Source organism: Carya illinoinensis, chromosome 7 (assembly GCF_018687715.1).
Source record: "Carya illinoinensis cultivar Pawnee chromosome 7, C.illinoinensisPawnee_v1, whole genome shotgun sequence".
Lineage (NCBI taxonomy): Eukaryota > Viridiplantae > Streptophyta > Magnoliopsida > Fagales > Juglandaceae > Carya > Carya illinoinensis.
In genome coordinates, this window is record NC_056758.1 from 24,868,152 (window position 1) to 24,892,273 (window position 24,122).

The 24,122-nt window shown below is 33.8% G+C and overlaps 1 protein-coding gene across 3 annotated transcripts; it reads right to left on the reverse strand.

Annotated features, from left to right (window-relative positions):
* Nucleotides 1-2,743: 2,743 nt before the first annotated feature.
* Nucleotides 2,744-10,952, reverse strand: LOC122317053 (serine/threonine-protein kinase Nek2). Of its 3 annotated transcripts, XM_043133955.1 has the most exons (17): nucleotides 10,675-10,952; nucleotides 10,463-10,513; nucleotides 8,804-8,938; nucleotides 8,655-8,721; nucleotides 8,270-8,335; nucleotides 7,972-8,018; nucleotides 7,807-7,852; nucleotides 7,634-7,714; nucleotides 7,498-7,540; nucleotides 7,364-7,413; nucleotides 7,190-7,271; nucleotides 7,038-7,087; nucleotides 6,097-6,170; nucleotides 5,222-5,273; nucleotides 4,452-4,626; nucleotides 4,165-4,370; nucleotides 2,744-3,644 (listed from the first exon to the last, which is right to left on the reverse strand). In XM_043133955.1, the coding sequence occupies exons 3-17, from the start codon at nucleotides 8,887-8,889 to the stop codon at nucleotides 3,012-3,014; spliced, it is 1,758 nt and encodes a 585-aa protein (XP_042989889.1). In that variant the 5' UTR covers nucleotides 8,890-8,938; nucleotides 10,463-10,513; nucleotides 10,675-10,952; the 3' UTR covers nucleotides 2,744-3,011. The 3 variants fall into 3 exon arrangements, with proteins under 3 accessions (XP_042989889.1, XP_042989887.1, XP_042989888.1); XM_043133953.1 differs by having other exon boundaries at nucleotides 4,165-4,626; nucleotides 10,675-10,951; XM_043133954.1 differs by lacking the exon at nucleotides 10,463-10,513 and having other exon boundaries at nucleotides 4,165-4,626; nucleotides 10,675-10,951.
* Between the last annotated feature and the right edge of the window lie 13,170 nt (nucleotides 10,953-24,122).

The window sequence follows — 24,122 nt, forward strand, 5'->3', positions numbered from 1 at the left end:
TGCCTAAATTGATATGAACTCCTTTTTGGTGAACTTTGTAAGCATAATAGTATTATTGGTACGCTTATTTTACCAAAAGAAGAAATAATTTTGTGGCAAATCTGAATTAGATAAGCATTGCCTGGAAAGCAGAGCCATAGACATATGAATGTATCAGAAAGCAACAATTATAATAGGATAAGTGCTCTAACTTTATCAACCTTTTTTATTTGTGTTTTACTCTAAATCAGTTTAAGATTGTATTAATTCGAGCTGTGGGTATGTACCAAGAGGTTGCCTTGAGTTAGTTACCCAAAAAGCCAAAATATAAGGGTTGTCTTCAGTCATGGAAAGGGTACAAGTTATATATAGCAAAAGAAAAGTTCAAATAATATATGATCACATAAAAACATACAAAAGCACTGAAGAACCTTGTAGTGTTCATGACTTCATAAACAGAAAAATGCTAGCACTGAAAACCCTAAAAAAAATGAATATTCATATGTTCTTAAACTATATTTTTTTGTTTGAAAAGCAGATCCACAAAATAAGGCAAGAAACTGATTTTCTAATAACATCAAAGTCATATATTAGATCTCCACAATTCAAAAAGCAACCCAAAAATAAAAAATAACCCAAATATCAGAGCACATCAAGGATTCTAAGATCTACAAATAAATAGAAAATATAATGCAAATTATGGGATCAGATCTAAGAGTAGATCTAGAGCAAAAAAGCAAAAATAACTCAAAGCCATGTCTTAGATCTAAGAGTATTAGTGTTTCGGCACTTGGAGCTAGGGTTTCAGCACTTAACAGTCCAAAACTCAAACCCATGATAGAAAATATCAAAATTTCTCTCACCTGGTTGCAGAATTGGACCCTGACAACGCGAGAGAGCGAGAGAGATGGAGATGACCCATGACAGAAAACTTCAATATAAAACCAAAAGACGTTAGCCATTTCATCTCACACAAGATTACAGCAAGTAAGCATCATTTAGTGAAGACCCAAGTAATAGAAGATTTAACGATAAAATAGAGGGTAAGCAAAGAACAAACCTTGGGCTCTTGAGAGGGAAGAATCAAAGATAGGGCTTTGGAGAGGCTGAGATTGAGAAAGGGACGACGCTAGGGTTTCGGAGTGACTGGGAGAAAGCTTTTGGCGCATAGATAAGAGAGCAGGAGAGAGAGAGTAAGAACAGAAACTAAAATCGACTTAATTGAGTCCGTATTTGCATTGAAAAAAAAAAAAAAAGAACCCAGTTACCGGGTTTTAAACCCGGGTTCTGGATTTAAAATTTGGTACCCGGCCTGGGTCCACCCGATTTTCATGATACGGCTTTCAGCCCGGTTTTAATCTGGGCCGAAAACCTTATCTGGGAACCTAGTTATCCAAGTTCTGGGCCGAGCCAGCCAGATGAACAATCCTAAATGGAAGGACATTCTCATTGGTCTCTTTAAATTTATTTTTATTAAAATTGCAAGCACATTCTCAACATGATCGGAATTTACTTGCCAGCATACAATGCTTGCCGCTAAAGTCTTAACAAGAGATGTCCTTTTACTTCGCAACTGGAGGCCAGTCGGATCCTATTTAAAATCTAAAATCAACCCTCCAATGTGACAGCTTTTTTATCATAGTTAAAATATTCATCCACATTCAACTAAAACCTTAAATTTAAAAAATTTAAAAAACTAGTGGTAACTGCCGATTTCCAATGATCAGTAGCTCGCGACCGCCTGCTAGATTCCGGCCAACTTTGACGACCTCTCAGATGTGGCCTTCTCGTGAGACGTCCAAAGTAGTGACTACAAACTAGTAAAAATAATTTGCAGTAGGATTTTTAAAAGTTTAGTATTTATATTTTAAGGTCTTAGATTAAAAACAACTAATACGGTATAGTTTAGTTTATTGTAGGATGATAGAATCATGAGGTGGTAGTGTGTACTTGGAAGATGTAAATTTAAGTCACTTTTATCTAATATCATGACCAAATTAGATGTACACACATACATATATAAATATCAGCCATTACTCGTGTTGATGGAATTAGGCTCAACTGCATTTGGATGTTAATATGAATTAAGTTAAATTATAAATAGCAATATTTTATGAATTTCATTGAGATCAATTTAAATTTTTTAGGTTGAGATAGATTTAACTGTTGAGGTTGGAATATATAAAATAATTTGAAATGCGTTTAACTTTTTTATGAAAAATTTAATAAATAGTAAATTCTATCAATTATTAGTTTGAGATGAATTAAATTAATTTCATTTTCCAAACGTCCAAAGAAGGGATTGCTAATTGCCAAAGCACTAGAGAATCAAACGAATATTCCTTGATTAAATCCAAAAATTTTGAGTAGCTCCATTTCATACCATCGAAGTCCTTTTTCATAGTGCCATAAACCGAATCTTATATAAATACCATTAGCCATGGAGTTGGACAAGTAATCCTAAATACAAGTCTAAAGCATGCACTTCTAGTGTAAGCTTTTGAAAAATATTGGAGTCCCCATAAAATAAATATATAAATATTAAAGTTAAAATTAAAATTCACTTAAGCTTGTTTCATTACACGGTTCAAATAAGATGATGAGATGAGATGTTTTGTTAAAAGTTAAATAAAATATTATTATAATATAATTTTTTATTATTAATTTTATTTTAAAATTTGGAAATTTTGAATTGTTTTTTATATTTTGTATAGAAATTTGAAAAAATTACAATAGTTATATGAGATGAGATGAGATAATTTAATTGTGTGTAACCAAATTAGCTTTAATTGAACTGATTGTTGATGCCCATGTCCCCATCCCTCCTTTGGTTTTCATAATAAAAGAAAGGAAAACACTTTTCAGCTCTTATTCTGGGGAGAATAAGAGAAGAGCTCAGTTGTTATCAGCCTGCGCTTGCAGCCTTCAAGATGAAGACTTTTCAGCTACTCTTTCAGTTTTCAAATATCAAATATAAAGAAAAAACAATGCGAATGTACACTTGCGAAAATCTAATGGCACCAGTATACCAGTTAAACTGCTGCCTCCTTGAAGCTCTTGGTCAACCATATTGCAGTTTCCCTGGAAGAAACTTTCTCGGGTCCAAATGGCTTCAACAACACACCAAGCTCCTCGAACCTTTCTTGTTGTAAGAGCCGTGCGCTGAACTCGAGCAACCCTTCCAATGCCTCCGCACGCTGCTGGTACGATGAGGTGTCAAACCGACGCTGTTGTGACTCGGAAGATGAACGACTTGAAATGCCAGTTGTTGGATTATGCTCAGAGCAATCGCTACCATTTCCTGTAGCTCCATGGCTGGCATCAGTGAAACTGGGCCTGGCAAAGGTTCTATCCACAACTTGGACTGTACACTTGTCCTTGGTGATTGAGCGGTCACCTCTTTCTGGCGAGTTAGAAGAGCATTGTGCAGATGTTGATGACTCTTGATGGATTGTAAAGAGGGGATCTTCAGAAGAAGCTAAGGGGAATTCAGCAATCTTGTCAATCCGTGGGGCATTCACAGAGACATCTGGAGACTCCATGCTGCGAAACAGACCAACATTGGCTCTATAAGGGTTTTCCAACGCTGTAGGTCTTGCTGGCAATGGAAGAGAGGCTCTTCGTGTCGGCTGAGAAGATGTCACTGGAGTTTGTGACATCGGAAGCTGCAAATATAAGCATTTGCCTAAAATAATCAGCCACCGATATGGAAAACGAGCACACACATCTGGGGGTAGCAGGATCCAAAAATGACAGGGCCATATGATCATTAATAATAAACGGTGCTTACCTATCGATATTAATCATTTGACTCAAATTTTGTCTTTCACAATACTAGAATAAAGTAACAGGATACATTCCTGCAGTTCACAACTATCAGAGAGCACAAAAATTTTCATGCAACGTGCATGCCAAAGGAAAAATGCATTTTTAATATATAGTCCTAGCCTTCTATTTGCAGGCCATGTTTTTTACAAAAAAATAAGGTGCCTGACTCAATATTTTCTTCTGGTTGGAAAATCGTAAGAAATGTTATATAAAGCATTAAAAGTCTTGGAAGAAGATTTTATTCCATCAGCCACCACTAGAGAGAGAGAGAGAGAGAGAGAGAGAGAAGCTTTTTTATCGGTAAGAAAAATAAGGAACTTGAAATGCTGCATTTACCAAATATATATATACACTTACCGGGTCATGTTTTGAAACAATGTGGTATATCTTCGATGGTGTTGTCTGTCTTTTTGATGTAGCAGAAACCTTTCTTGGTGTCAACCTTTGGGTCTTGGCAACACTTGAAAACTTGGTGGTTGTTGATGTGTCAATATCATATTCTTCGTAGACACAGCCAACTGATAAATCTGCTAACTTTTGATTCAAGCTTGGGAATTCCTGTGCTGTTTGAGAAGAAAACATGGAGTCCTGTTCAGTTTCAGATATACTAGGATTCAGAGTCCTGTCATTGCTGAATGACATACTCTTCTCTTTAACTGAATGAACTGAAATTGTTTCTGACTCCACAAATCTTGTTCTCTTTACGTAGTTCGAATCAGACCATCGGACCGGGAAAGTATTCTGTCTAGGGCTATTCAGTTTTAGATGAATCTTAAGGATGTAAGATTGAAGATGTGGATGAGTGAGCAACTCTGCAGCCTGGAAAAACGAAGATTGAGGTGAATGAGTACAGAAAAAGAAAGCAGATAAATTTGAACAAAAAAAAAAACAAGTTCAATTGACAAGCTATGGAAGCCAAACAATAACAAAAATCCCAAGCCCAATATGACATAACATGGACATGGGCATGGTTCTTAACTTGGGAAACAGTCCAAAGCTACAGATTTGAGCCTATGGTTATCAATGTTCATCTTAATCAACACCAATCCACTTTCCTAGTTAAATATTGCTTTCTTGAACAGCAGAAAGTCCCCATAACCACAAATTCCCAGTATAATAACCATAAGGTGGATTATCAAAAAATTCAACGCACTGTAACCCATACTAAATTGATATAATAAACAACATGCAGGGAAGTGACCCAGACAAATACATCAACAGTTCAGAGACCTATATGCAATATATACTCTGATTTGAATGTCAACTCATGTGGCCAATTAGATAACAGAATACACTCCAGGTGTATTTCTGGTTTCAGATAATGATATTCTAGAGCTGTCTCCTCGTTTCCAGATCTACATGCAGGTGCTGATAAAATAAAACAACTCTTAAAAGAAGAGACTGATAGAGTTACACTTGGTCTAAGTTCTGGATTTTTCCGCAGCATGCTTTTAATGAGTCCACGTCTGGAAAAAGAAAAGAAAAGAGCGCATTCATTTAAAAGTGTCATCTCCATGAAACATTTGGAATTGTTGTTAAGTAACTTTTTAAGAAAGGAAAAAAAACCATTCCTTTGCGCTTGTATTGAAAATGTCAAGACATTACATTCAGCGGCGGAGCCAGAAATTTATTTTAGGGGGGGCCAAATAAAACTAGAAAAATATATGTAAAATATTTTTTGTTCTACTTTTGTACAATTTTTTTTACGATATATAATAATTTGATATGAAGATTTACAATAAAAAAAATATGTTTAATACAACTTATATATTAAAAAAATATTTGATATGTCAAAAACAATATATTATTGAAATAATATAAAAACATTCATACAAATATATTAAACAAAAAAATACAGAGTGTCTAAAATTGTAACTTACGTTCTTTTAAACAAATAAAATTATCAAGTATTAAATCTAAATCAAAATTCTTAACTATTTCTCTTTCAATATAGACAATGGAAAGATGTTAGAAATACTACTAGTTATAGTTAGATTTTTTTTTATTTATAATAAAAATTATGTATTTTATTGTATATGAGATGTGTTTTATTTATTTCATTTTTATATCAGATTAAATTTTATGGAGGGGCCAAAATAATCTTTAGAGGAGGGGGCAATACATGATAAATTAATATTATTTTATTAAATTAAAAAAATTAACACTTATATATTTTTTATTTTCAAATTTGTAGGGGGGGCCCAACGTGGCTCCGCCACTGATTACATTACATGTAACAATATAGATTGATAATAATTTCAGAAGAAGATGGAGAGCAAGAGGACTCACAATGCACCAGAGTACATGGTCGGTAGGGGGGCCACAATAGACTTATTTATTTTGTTAATAAGAGCTTGCATGTCCTGTTCAGTTAAAAAAAAAATAACAAACATATGACAGTTACAGAAATGTCAGCCAAACCAAAAGGTGCTCAACACAAAATGGCAAGAAACCATTATAACCAAACGAAGGGATTCCAAGGGAAATGAAATCATTCATTGTACTTTAAATAGAATTTTCAATGAGTCCACTGATAGGAAAACATCCAAGGTTTAAAACCATAATTAGGATCTCAGAGAAAGACATTGATTACCAATGATATGAAATCTGGGTCAAGATGCAATTTTACTTTGTAAGGAAGCATTTCTTCAATTGCATGGGAAATAAACTCATATCATTCCTTTCCATGAGTCATCCACAAGCACACTGAACAGACTGTTTGAATTAAACTATCATTTCTTAGTATAAACTATAGAATCAAGTTTCCAATTGCCCATACAGTTTCATATCATAAGCAGCACACACATTTCAGAGTTCTACATGATTCATTTTCTTCTTTTCATTTATCGTACTTTTGTTTTTCCTTTCTTCTCTCTTTCCCCCTTTTTCCCTTTTTATAGATTAGTTCCAAAGGGGACTTAATGAATTCACGGAACTGTGAGTACTTCAATATGACAGTGGGATAATAGTTACAACCGAACCAATTGTTGTCTTCCTACAAGATAGCACAAATCAAATCATAATGAACAGTGTATACAGTCCCATATGGCCCAAAAATTAGATATTCTGACATCATAAAGGGTCCCAAGGACCATTTAATTGAAGAAACAAATGAAAGTGATAAAATCATATCAACTGCTTTGTTACTTAACAATGTCACTAATCGAGGAAAATGACAAAGTGACAACATAACAATTTATACTTATGGTAACTGCAGGTCAGAAACTCACAAAGGCTTTAAATGCAGGCTTGTAAGCAGTCATTTCATATATACAGCATCCTGGAATATGCAATACATTATATATACAAATAAGAATCTAGCAAAAGATGAACAATGATTACGAAGAGGGTTAAATTTAAAATTCAAGAAGATGTAATTTACCCAAAGACCATATGTCTGATTTGGAACCATAAGGTATATCCGCAAGAAGCTCAGGACACATGTAACTTGGAGTTCCCACAACCTGCATATGGAGCAGAAACATGCAATGCAGAAGAAGACAGAAAAGATGTCACTACATCAGATATAGTACTATCAGCAGTCTTGCTAACTTACCGAGGAAGTAAGATCATCGGAAGTCAACATCTTAGCAAGACCAAAATCACCTGCAGCAAATTTCTAATTGGATGATGCCAACACAAACTTGTGGTGTACTTAAAACAGGGGACAAAAGAAGAAGGAACGCTGACCTAGACGAGTGTCTTGATCTTTGGTCAGAAATATATTTGAGCACTGAAGCAATTTTGGAATATGATCAGTGCAAATTAGATATGGGAATTCATTGAATAAATCAAACCAGCTTTCGCCTGCTTGTCTGATACTGACCTTGACATCCCGATGAAGAATGTGATTGACGTGCAAGTAATCGAGTGCCATTAGGAGTTGAACTAGCCATTTACAAAGCTTCTGCATTCACCAAAAATTTCAAGTATGAGCCAGACGTGCAGCAACATTTTTATGTTTCAAAAGAGTAGAAACTTGGCAGCAAGAGTGACAACCTCTTCAGGAAAGTGAACACCATTGGCCCTTTTAATAGCTTCTGCCCTGAATAACAAGAATTAGCATTTTTGTCAAGATCAGAAAAATACTTATAATTAATCATTTCCAATCAGATAATGAAACATTAAACCAAATAACCAAGTTAAGCAATAAATATTACTCACATGTCTCCTCCTTCACAATATCCAATGACAATGCAAACAAAGCAACCCTGGAAGTCAAATGCCAAAATGCCAATTACTCGGTTCTTCTTTTTTTTAATCAGTAAATAGGAATTTTATTAAACATAGGCAAAGCCAAGTACAAGGGATATATACAAGAACCACCCCTATGCATGACTGTCTAAAGGTCAATTACTCATAGTTACAGACAAAAAAATGCATGACCAGGGAAAAAAAATTCTAGAATGCTTTATTAGAATTTTAACTGTGGAAACACACACGTGCCACATTCAATGCTGACCTTTTCCACCCAGGAATCTTTGTACTCCACAATAAATGGATTCCGTACTTTAGATATAAGCTCCATCTGTAGAATTAAGAACCAATGGAGCATCTTTCAAGCTAAAATTATAGACAGAGGTGCAATAAAGGCATAATTCTGGAAAATACCAACCATATGAGAGCATAGAATTAAAATATGGTATTTATAAAAACCTAATAATTACGAATAAGCAAATCTCAAATTTAAATACCTTAGAGAAAAGCACCTAAAAGAGTATCCAATAAGTATGCATGAGCAGCTATGGCGTCTCAAATATTAGGAATCTTAATTGTTTCAATATTTATATACCATGAACTGAGAATTGAAATATATATTTTAATAAAAAAGAGTTAATGACACTGACCTCCTGGTGGGCAGATCTGCGAATTCTATCAGTCTGGCGAGCAAGACGAATCTTTTTAAGAACATACCTTATATAGGAAAGAACAAGTCTCCCATCAGGCATGGTTCAACTCTTAAATTAATTTTAAAAATATAATTAAGTGTCCTCACTTCTTTTTCTCGTGTTTATGCCTCACAAGAAGAGCTGAACCAAAAGAACCTTTTCCAATCTGCTCTAGAATTTCATACTGCTCCATTCTGCGTGTTATCACTCCCCCTACTTCTAGTCTCAAAGAGCTTTCAGTCCTGTAAAGATTTACAAAAATTAAATATGAAGGATAACACACTTCACTGAAAGAAGGAATAGGGAGATAACTGCTATATTCTTCTATGGATACGTGTTCTGTCCTCTAATATATTTTCTGCGGTGTTCTCAGGCAAACAGTGCATAACTTGAAACCCTGCCTTTCTTAAAGTGATCTGAACTAACATATCCAGATGGTATTGAACCCATAACCTTACCCCTCATCTTGTTTTATGGAAGGAGGAGAAGCCATTAAGACCATTGGGATTCCTCTCTTTTTTTATATTAGTACCGGGTGTCTAAGATCAGCATCCCAACTAATTTTGGGGTTACACAGGCCCTTAGCAAGGCAAGGTACATGGTATTTAGGTATAAAACCCAGACAAATGAATGCTTGAGGATATGTATAAACCACAATAAAGGAAAGACAGAGATGGTTACATGTTTATGTAGATAAACAGTTACTATTCTAAAGAAATAAATACCTTATCCATCCATAAGAAAACTACAGTAAGCCAACGAATTATAAGACAGCAATTTATTTTTATAAAAGAAGAACGCCAAAGAGCAACTCTGTATTGAACCTTTACCAAACTACAGCAACTATAAATTCTATAATGACAATTTGACTATAAATGGAAATGAAACGAGTAAATTTCCATTTAGGTAATCTTAGATATTCTATGAATAGTAGTGAAAAAATAAAGATAACATATTAAATAGTAGTAAAAAGTAAATAAAAGTAGGTAAAAATAATAATGAATAGTACTGAAGTACACCCAAATGGAGTTAATTCAAACTAATCATTACAATTTTTTTAAACTAATCATTATAACTTTTTCAAATTTCTAAACTCAAATATCAAAAAAATAATAATATTAAAATAAATATTTTAACTTTATAATATTTTTTATTAGGCTTTCTCTCTCTCCTTTTTCAAAACCCAATAAATACTTAAAGTTAAACTATCTCGTTACTATTCACAAATCATCTTACCATTATTCACAAAATTCTCATCTCATCATATTCTCTTTGAAACACTTAAAAGTAAGGAAAAAAGGGGCATACAAGCTATTGAATCTAAAGCAGGAGGCCTAATTTCTATTCATAATTGTCGACACTGCTGCAGGTGCCTCCATCATTCACAACCTACTTATGCCGACAATTGTAATCTGAATAGAGCAAACTCAATAAACCCATTTTGAACAAATATACGAAATGTGTAATTAAAGCAAACCAAAAACAATCAAAGTTCTCAAGAAGTAATTTTAGCTCACGAGCATGAATTAATGCAGGGCCAACTCCTCTAAGTCATAACTACAACACAAACCACCACATGTAATGCACAAGTTTTTGCACGCCCCCGAATCCCAGAAACGAAAATGGAAATCCTATCGGACATAGCAGTATCCAACATTTTGTGGACACTGCGATGAAAGTGGAGTGAAGGTGCGGCATCTATCATAACTCAAAACGAAAAATAAAAAATAAAAATAAAAAAGTTAAAAACTAGAGAACGCGTTTACTTTTTGAAGCATAAGTTCTCTAAGAAACTGGGAGCAGAAGCACTAAGTAACCTGCAATATTTTTTTTCAAGGTGCGAAATGTTAACTGGAAGGTCAAGACAAGAAACCCACAAAGGAAAAAGCTAAAAACAAGAAACTTTACTGGAAGAAAAGAAAAGAAAAGGATAATGGAGAGAAATCGTGAAGAATAAAAGCGAAAAAATAGTAACTACCTGAAAGGTTAAGATGCTATGGCGCAACAATGCCCAAAGTTCTTGGCTGAGAGAAGATGGGAACGCAATCAGTGGCATTTGAATTTGCAGAGATACTTGAAAGACCAAAAAGTGGAACTGGAGAGCTCTTCACCTACTTGTTTTTGAACTATTTTCATTATTTTATTAGAGAAAGAGAAGCAAAAGCTTAAAAAAAAAAAAGAGAGACAGAGACAGAGAGTGAAGCAAAAGAAATATGAATTGGAAATAAAGCAAAAGTGATGCTGCTACTACTCTACTGCTAGTCTGCTACGACTGTAATTCAAAATATGAGGGAGAGAGAGAGAGTGGGGTCAAAGGTCATTGAAAAGGTTTGTTTGATTTTGGTATTTTATGAGATTCCGTAGAGTGACTGAAAGCGATCGGAGTTGCACGGGTTGCAGTTTAAACAAAAAAATAAAAATGAAAAAAGGATTCGATTCTCTGCACCTGGGTACGGTACGGACCTCCTCCTTAAGCATTGGCGGTGGTGTATGTACGTGTAAATGCAACTTACATGTTTATATAAGAGAAATGATATACATACGGTATATTTTATAATAATTTACACAATATATATTAAAAAATAAGGATATTTTTTGTGACGCCCCCAATTCCCCACGCCCGAACACGGAAAAATCGAGACGTCCGGATGGTGACAACCCAGGTCACCATCCCATCGACGGGTGCCAAGTGTGTGCAAAGGCAACAAGTGTGCACAAGAAAAACGTAGCGGATAACGAAAGTCATATAACTAAGTACCAGAATTTTTTTCTTAACATAATACAGGCTGTTTAAAACATACATAAATAAAATATTACAAAAACCACAAATACAGTTTTAAACAAATATAAAACATATCATCAGCAACCCGGCGGAGCCGCATCCTCGGGCTCAGCCTCCTCCTCCTCATCCTCATCACTTGCACCAAAAGCTACGGAACCACAAATGGTTCCGCAGGTAAGTAAACCCAAACGCTACCAGATAAAAACACATAGGACTCAAACAATATGCATGAAACATGCCCAATGCACAAAGCCCATAAAACATAATTTTTTCCACACACGCCAAAAATCCCATTTGGCCCAAAAACATATCCTTTCCGAAAAACACGCCAAAAGTCACATTTGGCCGCCAAAAGTCCATTTGGCCCAATATCTCGCCAGAAGTCCATCTGGCCCACGCCAAAAGTCCCATTTGGCCTCACAAACCATTATCCAATTTTAACCGTATGCACCATGACCTCCCCTAGGGGTCATCCGCACACCCTGGCTCCAGTGTCACACCGCAGAGTACCACTACGCATGTGACACCTAACGAGCGATGCCCAGTTCCGCGCCCCGCGCGTTCGTAGCCAAGCATCCTCTAGCCCTCGCCAGCGAAGGGCCACGGAGTCGGTGAGTAGGGCGATGCCCGGTTCCGCGCCCGGCGCGTTCGTAGCCAAGCATCCCCTAGCCCCGCTCCCGTCATCGCTCTCGACAACTCAGGGGACATCACTCAGTTTATTCCGCTCCCGAGTGACCAGAGGAGCTCCACCGAGATAATAACACATCCCGGCTTGGGCTCGTGATACACACGCACCCGCAATACACTTACGCCAACACACAGGCTTTTCACATAAATCCACAAACACGCGTGCATGCACCATGTAATGCCATAACAATGCATAATAAAATAATCCAACAACATAAAACAAATAAACAGGCAACTCCGTCCTCCATCCATCCGACCCCCGAAACTCCTCGGACTCAGTCCGGAATCAACAACCAACAACAATAAATAAATTGAATGAGCGATATATATTTAAATCTGAAAATAGGGTTTGAAAAATACTTACAGCGCTATATGGTATTTTTAGAAAGCTTGCGGCGTTGCAAACGGCGGAAGAAAAGCAACGTAACAGTGTATTTTACACTGTGTCCGTGGGTAATAAATTACCCACTTTTGAACGGGGACAAACTAGAGCTTAGGATTGATAGGGAATGGTCTAGGGATGATTGTGAAGCTATTGGAAGTGGTGGTTGGCCGTGGGTGGCGGCGAAAACCCCGGAAATAGGCCGGAAAACTCAAATCGGAAAGCAAGCTCGTAGGAGCTGTTCCGGTGGTCTTTGGAGGCCGGAAATAGGTGGGTTAGGATGGCAAGGAGTCGGTGATGAAGTGGTGAAGAAATGGTGGCCGGAGGTGGAGCGACGGCGGCGGATCGAGCCAAAAACCGTGGGGCTTCAAATGGCTTTTCCGGCCAAACGGCTGGCCGGATGGGGGAGATATTTGGTGGGAAGGTGCGCCGGAGGGAGGGGGTTCGAACAAGACCGGCGGCGAGCCAAACGGTGGCCGGACGGCGGCGGCCTGGGCTGAAGAAGATTCCGGCGACAGGGGTGAAAACAGAGCAGGAGCAGCAACTTCCGGCGGCTCTCGAAAGCTAACGGCTGGTCCGATGGCTCTGAAAATTGGTGGGGATGATCTATGATGGAAGGGGAAGAGAATGGTGGTGACGGCGCACCAAACGGTGGCCGGACGGCGGAGAACCGGCCGGTCAAAGTGGAGGCAACGGGAATGAGAAAAAGAGGGAGGACGCACGGGGAGAGGGAAACCGGAAAGGAAAAGAGAAAGAAAAAGAAGAAAAGAAGAAAAGAAGAAAAAGAAAAAGGAAAAAGGGAAAAGAAAAAAAGAAAAGAAAAGAAATGAGGTCCAGTCCTCACTCCGGAAGCCAAAACTGATCCGCCGAAAACGATTTTAAAAACCGTAAAACGACTAAATAAAATAAACACCACATCAAATAAATTAAAAACCAATTTAAAACACATTAATTTAAAATAAATAAACTAATATATTAATTAAATTAAAAACAACCCTTCAGTGAAAATACGCGCAAAAGCGGGTCATCACATTTTTATAAAATGATATTAATTTTATACGTTAGTTTACAAAAATAATCTTCCTTTAAAACAGTGTTATGTAAAATATTATAAAATATGATATGTATTTATCATTTTTCTTTATATAATAAGTATATATTTTTACTATATTGGATTAGTAATATGCAAATATTTAGCTGATCATGGATAGCAAAAATTTTATTTATAATCATCTCATCATTTTATAACGTGATATCAAATGATAAATTTATAAGTAAAATATAATAAATAGTATTTAATAATTTAATATCACATCATTAAATTATAAGAATTGGTATTATAAGCAAAATTACTCTATAAATAGTATTATGGGATATTTACCAATCTACTATTCACCCTTCATCTTTTTATTTTATTACTTTTTTTTTATGTATATTTGTATATATTTGTAGATCTACTATTCTTCTTTCATACAATAGGTGTGTATATTTATAAATCTTATGTAATGAGTTTTAATCACAAAATATATATAAAAAATAATAATTTTAGAAAAAAAAAAAGTAATGATAATCTCAAAACTATGTGATTTTATTATTATTTTGGTTCAAAGATGTATAATTTAATGTGAGAGTTTTTCTTGCATAGTAAAGACAATTTCCAAATTATTATTGAGGAATAATCTCACATTACATGTAGACAATATCTTGAGCATGTTTATAAGTAATGTATAAACCTCTCTTGTTAAACCGATTTTATGAGATGAATTAGATTCATAAATTTCTTTCATAAATTTTTTCATGGTATCAAATTAAGCCTACTACAGGATGAATGAAGACACACACTAATTACCCCGTGATAAAAACGAACAAAAATATTGACTTACACGTGAGGAAGAATGTTGAAGAATAAATTTCACATTGCCTGTGGACAAAATTTTCTGTATATTTATAAGCAATGTGCAAATCTCTCTTATTGAACTGATTTTATGATATGAAGTAGGCTCTTAAATTTCTTCAACTATGTGATTTTACAATTGCATAAGAAGATCTCAATTTTATTATCTTTAATTTTATAGAATATTTTTTCCTCTATAAATTTTAATTTACAAGAAAAAAAGAGGTCTCTAATCAATTATCAGTTCAAAATTCTAAATAAAGAAGTGTTAACGTGGTCGATCTGCTATGTCAAAATTAAATATTTAAAAAAAACATATATCTAGAAGATTTAGAAACAAAAGAAAACCAAAACCTTGCAAAAATAACAAAACCTAAAATAAACAACGGCAGCACCTCTGAGGACATGTTTGGAGGTTTGAAATATCTTAGAATTTTTTAAGTAGTTGAGTAAATATAGTTTATTAGATTTTAAAATAAGAAGAAAACAAAATTAAATCAAAGTTTCATAAATTTAAGAATTTGTTTAAATATAATTTTTTAATATGATTTTTGTTTTAAAGTTTGAAAAAATTGTATTAATTTTTATATTTGAATATAATTAGGTAATAATCAGATAAAAAATTAAAAATATAAAATTAAAAAATAATTTATATTTAAATAATATTTGAAATTGAATTATGAAAAATTTTAAAAATTAATAAATTTTAAAAATTAATAAATTTTCTCATGTCTGCCAAACATCCCTAACAACTCTAAAGTACATAAATACCACGAACGGTATGACTGCTCGTCCGTTTTCGATATGGAATCGGTGAAATTGAAACTTCTGTGAAGATGTTCAAAAAGTGAAAGATTTAAGTGCTAATTTGAATACTTAAAATATTTCAGAATATATGTTAATAATAGTGAAATAATTTATAAATAGTAGTAAAATAATTTAAATTAATATGTTTTATTGGATTTTGAGAAAGAAGAGAAAAAAAAAATTTAATAAAAATATTATAAAGTTAAAAAATTATTTGAATATAATTTTTTAATGTAATTTTTGTTTCCAAGTTTGAAAAAAGTTGTATTTTTTTTTTTTTGAACTTTGAGAAAGTAGTATTGAGTTTTGTATTTGAATAATAATTAAGTAATGATTAGATAAAAAATTAAATATTTGAAATTGAAAATTGTTTTATGTTTCAATAATATTTGGGAATGAAATATTTAAAAATATCTAAGAATACCTAAAATATCTTGTTACACAAACAATGCCTTAATAATAAGATAAATGCCAAAGGAAGCCTTACACCATACATCTCCACCTAATTGCCATGTAATTTATCATTTTTCTCCTTCAATTTATATATATAAGGGAAAAGTGGCATCATTCATTCATCAGATAAACTAACATTCATGACCAGATACATTCTAGAATGTTCTCATATCAAATATAACATCATAAATCAAAATAATGCATTTAAAGCTCCACTAGTACACTACTTCCTTTTGTGACCAGCCCAGTCTTTATTATTACTGATATTCTTTACAAACAAATGTCTAAGAGACAACAATCTCTACCTAAACAAAGAAACAATCTCATCATCCATAAAAAGAGAGGACTCAACCTCTATAGTTAAACGTTCGTAAGACAAACTCTTTTTTATTTTAAATAACAATAAGAAAACCAAAAGAGAAAATAGTAAGATAGATGAAAAAAAGACGGATTCGATTTTGGACCAACTCCCATGGACTTTAGAATCTGTGACGGCCTATAAAATCAACACACTTGTTTCTTTTTAGCCACAAAAATCAAATCTGAAATGTCTGATTGTGTCGAGTTTAGTAATTTAGCAAGTGTCGAGAAGAGTTATTGGAAGGGATGGAGTGTGAGGATCACGTGCAAATGTGGATAGTGCATGAGAACTACATGTGGTGATTTTGTAAAACTACTACTTTTCGCTGAACGATTTTCAAATTGTGAATCTGCTTGTCTCGCATGAGTTTATCAGAAGTTGTAGGAAAGCTGTAGACCTATCTTTTTCGACCTTAGAGAAAGCAAAATAAAACTAAGAAAAATAAATTTTGATAGATAAGATGAGTGGATAGTGGAAGAAGGGAATGAGAGGGAGGAGGTGGGGTGAATAGTGAAACCAAGGCCTCCTCTCTCCCTCTCTACTGAAAATCAAATTTGGATCCTATGGTTTTTTACGAGAAAAGGTTGGGGGAGGGGAAAGAGACGCCTAGTTTATATCACTATTCTATTTAAATACTTACATATTTAAATATTAAGATAGAATAGTAAAAATGATAAATAACATGTTGATTATATGAATATATGTTATAAGGGTTTTCATGTATAATTTCTCTAATACTAATAACTACTTTTAATATTTCTCATGTTTTATACTGTACTTTCTATTCCGGAAATGAAAGATATATTGGTACGATTTTTTTGATCTAAAGATAATCGAACCTTTGTATTTAATGTATAAAGTTCGAAATATTTATATGGGTAACAATAAAATATTATAGAGTTCATTTCATAAGTCTATTCGTCTCTTATTTAAGAGTTTTGTTACGTACAAGTACAGTCGTGCATTAATCTGTGTATCAATATTGATTTATTTATACTTAAAATTTTAATCAATATTGTTATCAATAAAATCTATTTTTTGATTAATCACATTATATTAATATACAGATTAGTACGTAATTATATTTGTAATTTTATTTTTCCCTCACTTAAAGACTCCAATTCAAGCAGGAATTTGAGATATCTATATTGCATTTTGGTGGTTAGTGGTTGCTTCAAAGAACACGGAAAAGCATTCTAACCATTCCTTTGGTCGTTGGGGAGTCTTTTCTTAGTTATGATGAAATAAAGTCTAATAATTTGTCCTCAAACGCGGTTGGTTAGCATAAATTACTACTTTTTTTTCTTTTTAAAAATAATGATTATTTAAAAGTTTTGCATGATAATAATGGAAGAATTTTGGTGGTGGATTGATGACATGACAATATCCCACACTTTATTAAAAAAGAAAGGTCACGATTTAATCAAGTCCACTTTATATTAACAAATTTTAGGAGTCAATAATATTAATTAATTTAAAATTAAGAGAAATAATATTTATAATCGTAAGTATACAAACATCGCATAATCGTTTTAAAAGAATATACACGAGATTTATATTAAAAGAAATTAATTTTTAATATTCGATTTTATTTTTTTTAAAATGACTGTATGATACTTACACATTTCTAAACTATACGTAGAATTACTTATACTGGATAAAAAAAAAAAAAAAATATTTTTCCTTTCCACTTTTCCAATTAGAATGAAAGATGTGCATGTTAGGTCCAAATTAGTACTCTATGCAAGTGTTAGGATAATTGATTTTTAGATAATTAAATTTATTTATATTTCCACGTCATTATTTATATTTTCGCACGACTCATCCTTTCTCATCAGTCCTATTTTCTTTATAATAAATCTCTCAAATAATGAAAAAAAATACTGACCCAACCGGTGCATCGAATCAATGCAATATTTTATAATATTTTTTAATATTTAAAAAGGAAACAAAATGTGCTGTCGATGAGATGCATTGATACCCATAATACTATCAAATAATTATAAAAAATATAGAAGAGCTTGGTATTCAAATACTATCATTTTCGTGACTGTTTTGGTTAACATATTGAAATAAAATATTTTGATATCGATATCATGTTAGTGTACTATTTTAAAATTAATTATATATTATATATAAATATTTATATATATATATATATATATATATATATAAATTAACAATTAATAAAATAAACACACATATATATGTAAGTCTGTATCATGTATATATGTATATTTATAGAAGAATTGAAGATTTATAAAATGAATATATATTAAAAAAATCATAAATTTGAGGTAAGACACAAAAATAAAGAAAAAACATAAAAGAATACCTAAATTATTAAAAATAATAATATTTAAAAAAAGAGAGAATGATGAGAAATATTTAAAGTTGCAAAAAAATAAAAATTATATTATAGAATTAATTAAATATCATCTGAATTTAACATTTACAAAAATACTATTTAAGTATAAGAAAATTACAAAAATGAAATTGGGAACCGAAATGCCCATTCTAGCTGAAGTGTATGGAATTTAACAGAAATGCCGAAATGGGATTAGAATAGTTAGAATTTAGAGCGAAATGGAATAAAGTAGTATACGGGCCGGTATGGAATGAAATTCACAATATTAGCTTAAGTATGGGCCGGTATGGAACGGAATTTACAATATTGACTTAGGTATGAGCCAGTATGGAACGGAATTCACAATATTGACTTTGGTATGCTTCCTCTAAATTTAAAATTTAAATTTATTTAGATACAAATAATCTTTAAGGACTATTGAATTAGAGAATTTTTCTTTTAAATTATTCGAAATGTACATACAAAAAACTCTATTAAAAATCTATGCACTTCCAAGATTAATCAGCAAGCTGTTTTTGAATACCTGATATCAATAAAAATAAATAAAAAAAATCTAATATTATATATAAAAAAAAATATATATAATAAAACAAAACTAAATAAATTGAATAAATGCCCTAAACATCAAATCACACGATAAGCTCAGGCCAACTTTTAAGGGGAGACAAAATATGGTGTCCGAAAGGCACGCAAACCAAACCCCTTTTGTCAAAAGCTGTTTGCTGGCTTCCCCCTATCAATAATAATACGTCCATCTACGCAATAAGGACTTGCAATCCTTATTGATTTAATTGGACTGAAAAAAAATAAAATAGCAAAGTGTTTTATTTTTAATTAGCTTGACTCCAACCACAGAATCCACTTCACCTGCTGCATATCATTATAATTATTATGCTAAAGCTGCCCTAAACAAAATTTGATAATACAACATATCTTATTGAAATAGGCTGCATGCTGAAAGAAAGTGATTGTGGATCATCTTCAATCTTATCATTGAAATTTGATAAAAATCGAAATAAGAATAATTTTACTCTTCATGTTAGATCTTATCAGCCTGATATGATATATTTTAAACAGTGTTTATTATATAGAAAGTCTTTTAATTTGTAACTTGTGACCAACCGTACTTTTTCTCTCGATTGATTATTGAGTTTTATCTATATATTTTAAATATCAAATTTGTGTTTTTAAAGTATAGCGGGTGATTCAAATAGAGCTTTATGTTTTTAAGTTTTTAAAATATTTTAAATGCCTAAAATTATCTTAAGGAGGGGTATTTTTCAAATTATTGAATCAATCCCATATTTTCAAGTCAGCCTTTTATATTGTAAAGCCCCAAAAATAAGATAGTTTTATCAAATCATTTTATTTGAATGATTTTATTTCTTTAAGAATATTATGTGATATTCATTATTTTATTTTATGTTAAAAAATCTATTTATTTAGATGGTTTTATTTCTCTTAAAAATATTTAGAGAACTTTCTTGTTTTATTTTATGATGAAAAATATTACTTTGAGATTCATAAACTAAAGTTTGATTTTAATTTGGTCTTAGTTGCATTTTATTTCATCCACCTATTATTTAGTTAATTTATTTTTAAGTGTTTAAATTTCTACCCTTAGATCAAATTAGGAACTCTAGGATGAATGGCCTAGATTAAAACCCTAGATCTCTCGTTTTTTTCCTCTCTTCCCTCTCTCTCCTCCCATGCCCAGTCGTCTCCCTTTCTCTCCCCCCAATTCTCTTCTCCTCCACCCCCCAACATGATGCCACCGCAACCCAGCCCCTCACTGGTCCACGACACCACCCCCACGACCTCATTGGTGATTTCCCTACCCGAAGCCATGCTCCAACCTGTAGCTCTCTCTCTCTCTCTCTCTCTCTCTCTCTCTCTCTCTCTCTCTCTCTCTCTCTCTCTCTCTCTCTCTCTCTCTCCTTTTCCCTTTGGTATTCCTCCACCACGCCACCATTGCGCCATCATGAGTGGCTCACGAGCTTGCAGTCGAGCCTGGTCAGCCACCCTTCCCTGATGGCTTCATCCCCACGTCGTTCTTCTCCTTCCTCCCCAAAGCCCTAAGCCTCTTTCTCTCCCTTGGGCTTCCTCCAACGCAGCGCGCTGCCCCAGCTTAGCCCATATCCTAGCATCGGGCCATTATGGGCCTCCTCCCAAGTCAAGCCACCCCCATCCACTAGTCTAGCAGCCCCACACCTCTCCCTCATTCTCTCCCTCACAAATCTCACTCGATCTAGTTCTTCGCCGTCATTCGCAGCCCCCATGCCATGGCTATCGTCACCCATGGCCACTGGTCAGCACTACAACCCAGCCCTAGCACCATCATGCCTCAGCCAGTCGAGGCCTTGCCTCCCTCTCTTCTCTCATTTGTCCTCCAGCAACCACCACTCACTAGCCATCAACCACCACGATGAGACCAAAACCCACCTCCTGCCACCACCACGAAGCCCACCAAACCCTAGCTCCACCCAAACAACCATGTTTTAAGGTTATGACAGTGACCACTATGCCTCAACCGGTTCCTCCATGCAATTGTGTAGTTGCCATTGCGGGCTAAGCAGCAAGTGACACGATGATTTCAACATGGTATAATTCCAATCCCTTTTACATTAAGAATTATATTGTGGCGAAGTTGATATTGGATTGGTGTTGTAAGTGTGCTATGTTGTGAATTGTAGACTGTGAAGGAAGCAGTTGTGATTGTGTAGGATGAAATGTTGGGCACTTTGTGTTGTTGTGGTTTGACTGTGGAACATTAAGTTTATGGCGTGGTTGTGCTTTGTGAAGTGTTGAGAAGATTATGTAGTTGTGAAGTGTGTTATGTGGTCATGTAGTGTTGTGATTGTAAGTAGTATGAACTGATGGGGCATTGCATCGTGTGATGTAGTTGGTGATGTGGCGGTATACTATGAAGTGATGGAATTATGTGTGGAGTTCTAATGTGCTTGTGTAGTATGAAGCAATGTTTTGAATACTGTACCGGATGCCGTACTAGTCAAGACACTAGAATGAAATATTTCGGTACCGGTACCGTCTCGTGTACCTTTCGGGATAGTCGATATATAAATAAATTATATGTATAAATATATATATAAATTATATTCTAAAATAATAGTTTATATATGAATAATTTATACATAAATATATATATATTTATATATATATATAAATTATAAATAGTTTGGTATAAATTGGAGGTGAAAAAATAAGCTTGTAATTTGAAAAAATGAAAAAAAAAATGAAGGCCAAAATACCGGCCGGTACAGGCCGAAATATCGGCCAATACGACCAGTACCGAGCCGATATTCAAACCGGTATGAAACAAGTACAATATCTGTACCGGACTAGTGGCCGGTATGGAATATTTCAGCCATACCGACCGGTACAATACGGTATTTAAAACCATGGTATGAAGTAATGGAGGTTGTGATGTGACAATGTTGTGCGTAGTAATGTGATTATTACACAGATGGTAGGGTGGCAGGATGCCACTTGAAGTGTTGGGATGAGTAGTGTAGTTTAAAGTGTTGTCTAAAGTGATTGGATGTGGCATAATTATGATATGGTTGTATGCTATATGGGTCGAGTGAAGTGTTGGGATGAGCTAAGTAGTTGAACGGGTTGCGCGAAGTGTTACATTAGTTGGATTTGAATTGGGTGTTGATGTCGAAGTGTGTGAAGTTTGTGTGAACAAGCGGACGTTTTAGTGAATTATAGGTTGATCTTAGGTGATAAAAGAGGTGAGGTACATGTGTATATTTGTTTAATGCATGTGCCAGACAGATTTACCATATGTAATGGATAATCTGTCTTGAACATGAATGCATGATATTTTAGCCTCAAGGTTGGCTTAAAGTTGTGTATTATGCATGGTTAAGATTACAAGAAAGTGTCGATTAGGTTGTACATGAATAAAGGAAGAGATGTATGTTTTGGCTAAGGTTGAGATGTGTAGTTTGGTTGGTCCAAATTATGCATTGAAATGGATGGTTTGGTAAGAAGAGTGTAATGAAGGTAATTGTGTGTCTTAGCCTCTAAGGTGAATCAAAGAAGTTTACTTTGAAGGGTACGAACGTGAAGTAGGAGTTTAAGTGTTTGGGAGGTGACCTCAAGTGGGTCACAAGTTACAATCATGAAAATTAGAAAAAGTGATAAAGGAAAATATAGAAGATGGAATTGGATGAAAGAGTATGTTTGGATGAAGGAAGTTGAAGTCGGAAATAGTTTATGTCTTTTCTAAGTTTAAGTTACTAATGCACTTAAAGAAAAAAATGACGTGAGGTTATATATGCATGTAGGTTGCCATTTGACACACACATAAATAGACTGCATGCACACTACAACACAATTTGTCTTTGTGACAAAAGAAACTTTCATAAAAAATAACAAAAATGTCACTAAAGACATTTGGTGATAGTTCGGAACCGTCACCACAACCGTCACCTAATGTGCGTCACAGAAAATAATTGGTTACATATTACTGTTCAACCGTCACATGAAATACTTTTAGTGATGGTTGGGGGTGTCTCATTTGGCATAACGTTTGAATGTTCCATTCTTTTGTGAAGGTTGAGATCTGTCACAGAAAGTAACGCTTGAACATCCAATCTAACGTTTGAACGTCAACCCGACCAATTGGCATTTGAATGACAGAAGTTGATATTCGTTAATTATAGTTCGAACATATCATATTTACGTTCGAACGTTTATACATCCGAACATTAATTGCAATATACGTTCAAAATTGCTACATATCATATTTAAACGTTAATTCGAATGTTAATTGCAACATATCATATTTAAACGTTAATTTGAATGTTAATGAATACGCATTCGAACGCAAGTGGTACGTTCAGAGATTTGTTCGAATGTTAATCATTTAAGCATTTGAACGTGTTGTTCCTTTAAGGGTGAGTACGTTTGAACGTTGAGTCATACGTTTGAACGTTATGTTATAATTTTGTATAATTATGTTCAATGTTGGTTTGAATGTGAACTAATGTTCGAACGTTTTTTATTTACATTCGAACGTATAGATCAGAAATATTAATTTCATAAAATTAATATACATATAAATTGTATCATATTACACACCAACATTTAACAACTAACAATATTTTATAAAGTTTCAAAATTAGATATTAAAATTATATACATTGATAAAATTCATTTCTTCTTATCTCATTGCCCACCGTGATTCTGTTGTAATGACATAACACTCTTCATTTGTACCATCATCTCTTGCTGCACTCACTTTTGGACTTCATTGCGTATTCTTTTCTTATGGTCTCTTTGTTAGTCTTGTAAACGCGTCTCTAAATGAGATTGTTATTCTAAGAGAGACTCTAACTCTTGCTGTCTTGACCTCATATACTCATTCTCGCGTTGTGCAGCTTCTAAATCTTTGGTAAGATTATTAATTTATAAAGTTGATAAAGTTGAGGATGATGAACTTGAATGCTTGAAAGATCATCCTAAACCTCTTGCCATAATAGACTTGGGCCTGAGCACTTGTGTGAATATGTCTATATCATTAGGAAAAGATTCCTCAGAAGCTGACTGCATCTCCATCATTTTTCCTGCAATTTGAAAGAAAACACATAATAAATAACGTATTAAAAGAAATACAAATAAAAATAAATTATTCACATGTTACATAATTTATTTAACAAAATTA

What these genes read in the sequence shown, in the direction of transcription:
- LOC122317053 (XM_043133954.1), bottom strand. Translation starts at nt 8,889, where the DNA reads ATGGAGCAGTATGAAATTCTAGAGCAGATTGGAAAAGGTTCTTTTGGT. An exon ending in ACCATGTACTCTGGTGCATT is followed by an intron (nt 5,274 to 6,096) that starts GTGAGTCCTCTT and finishes TTCTTTTTCCAG; the next exon opens with ACGTGGACTCATTAAAAGCA. An exon ending in TTGTTTCAAAACATGACCCG is followed by an intron (nt 3,645 to 4,164) that starts GTAAGTGTATAT and finishes TTATATTTGCAG; the next exon opens with CTTCCGATGTCACAAACTCC.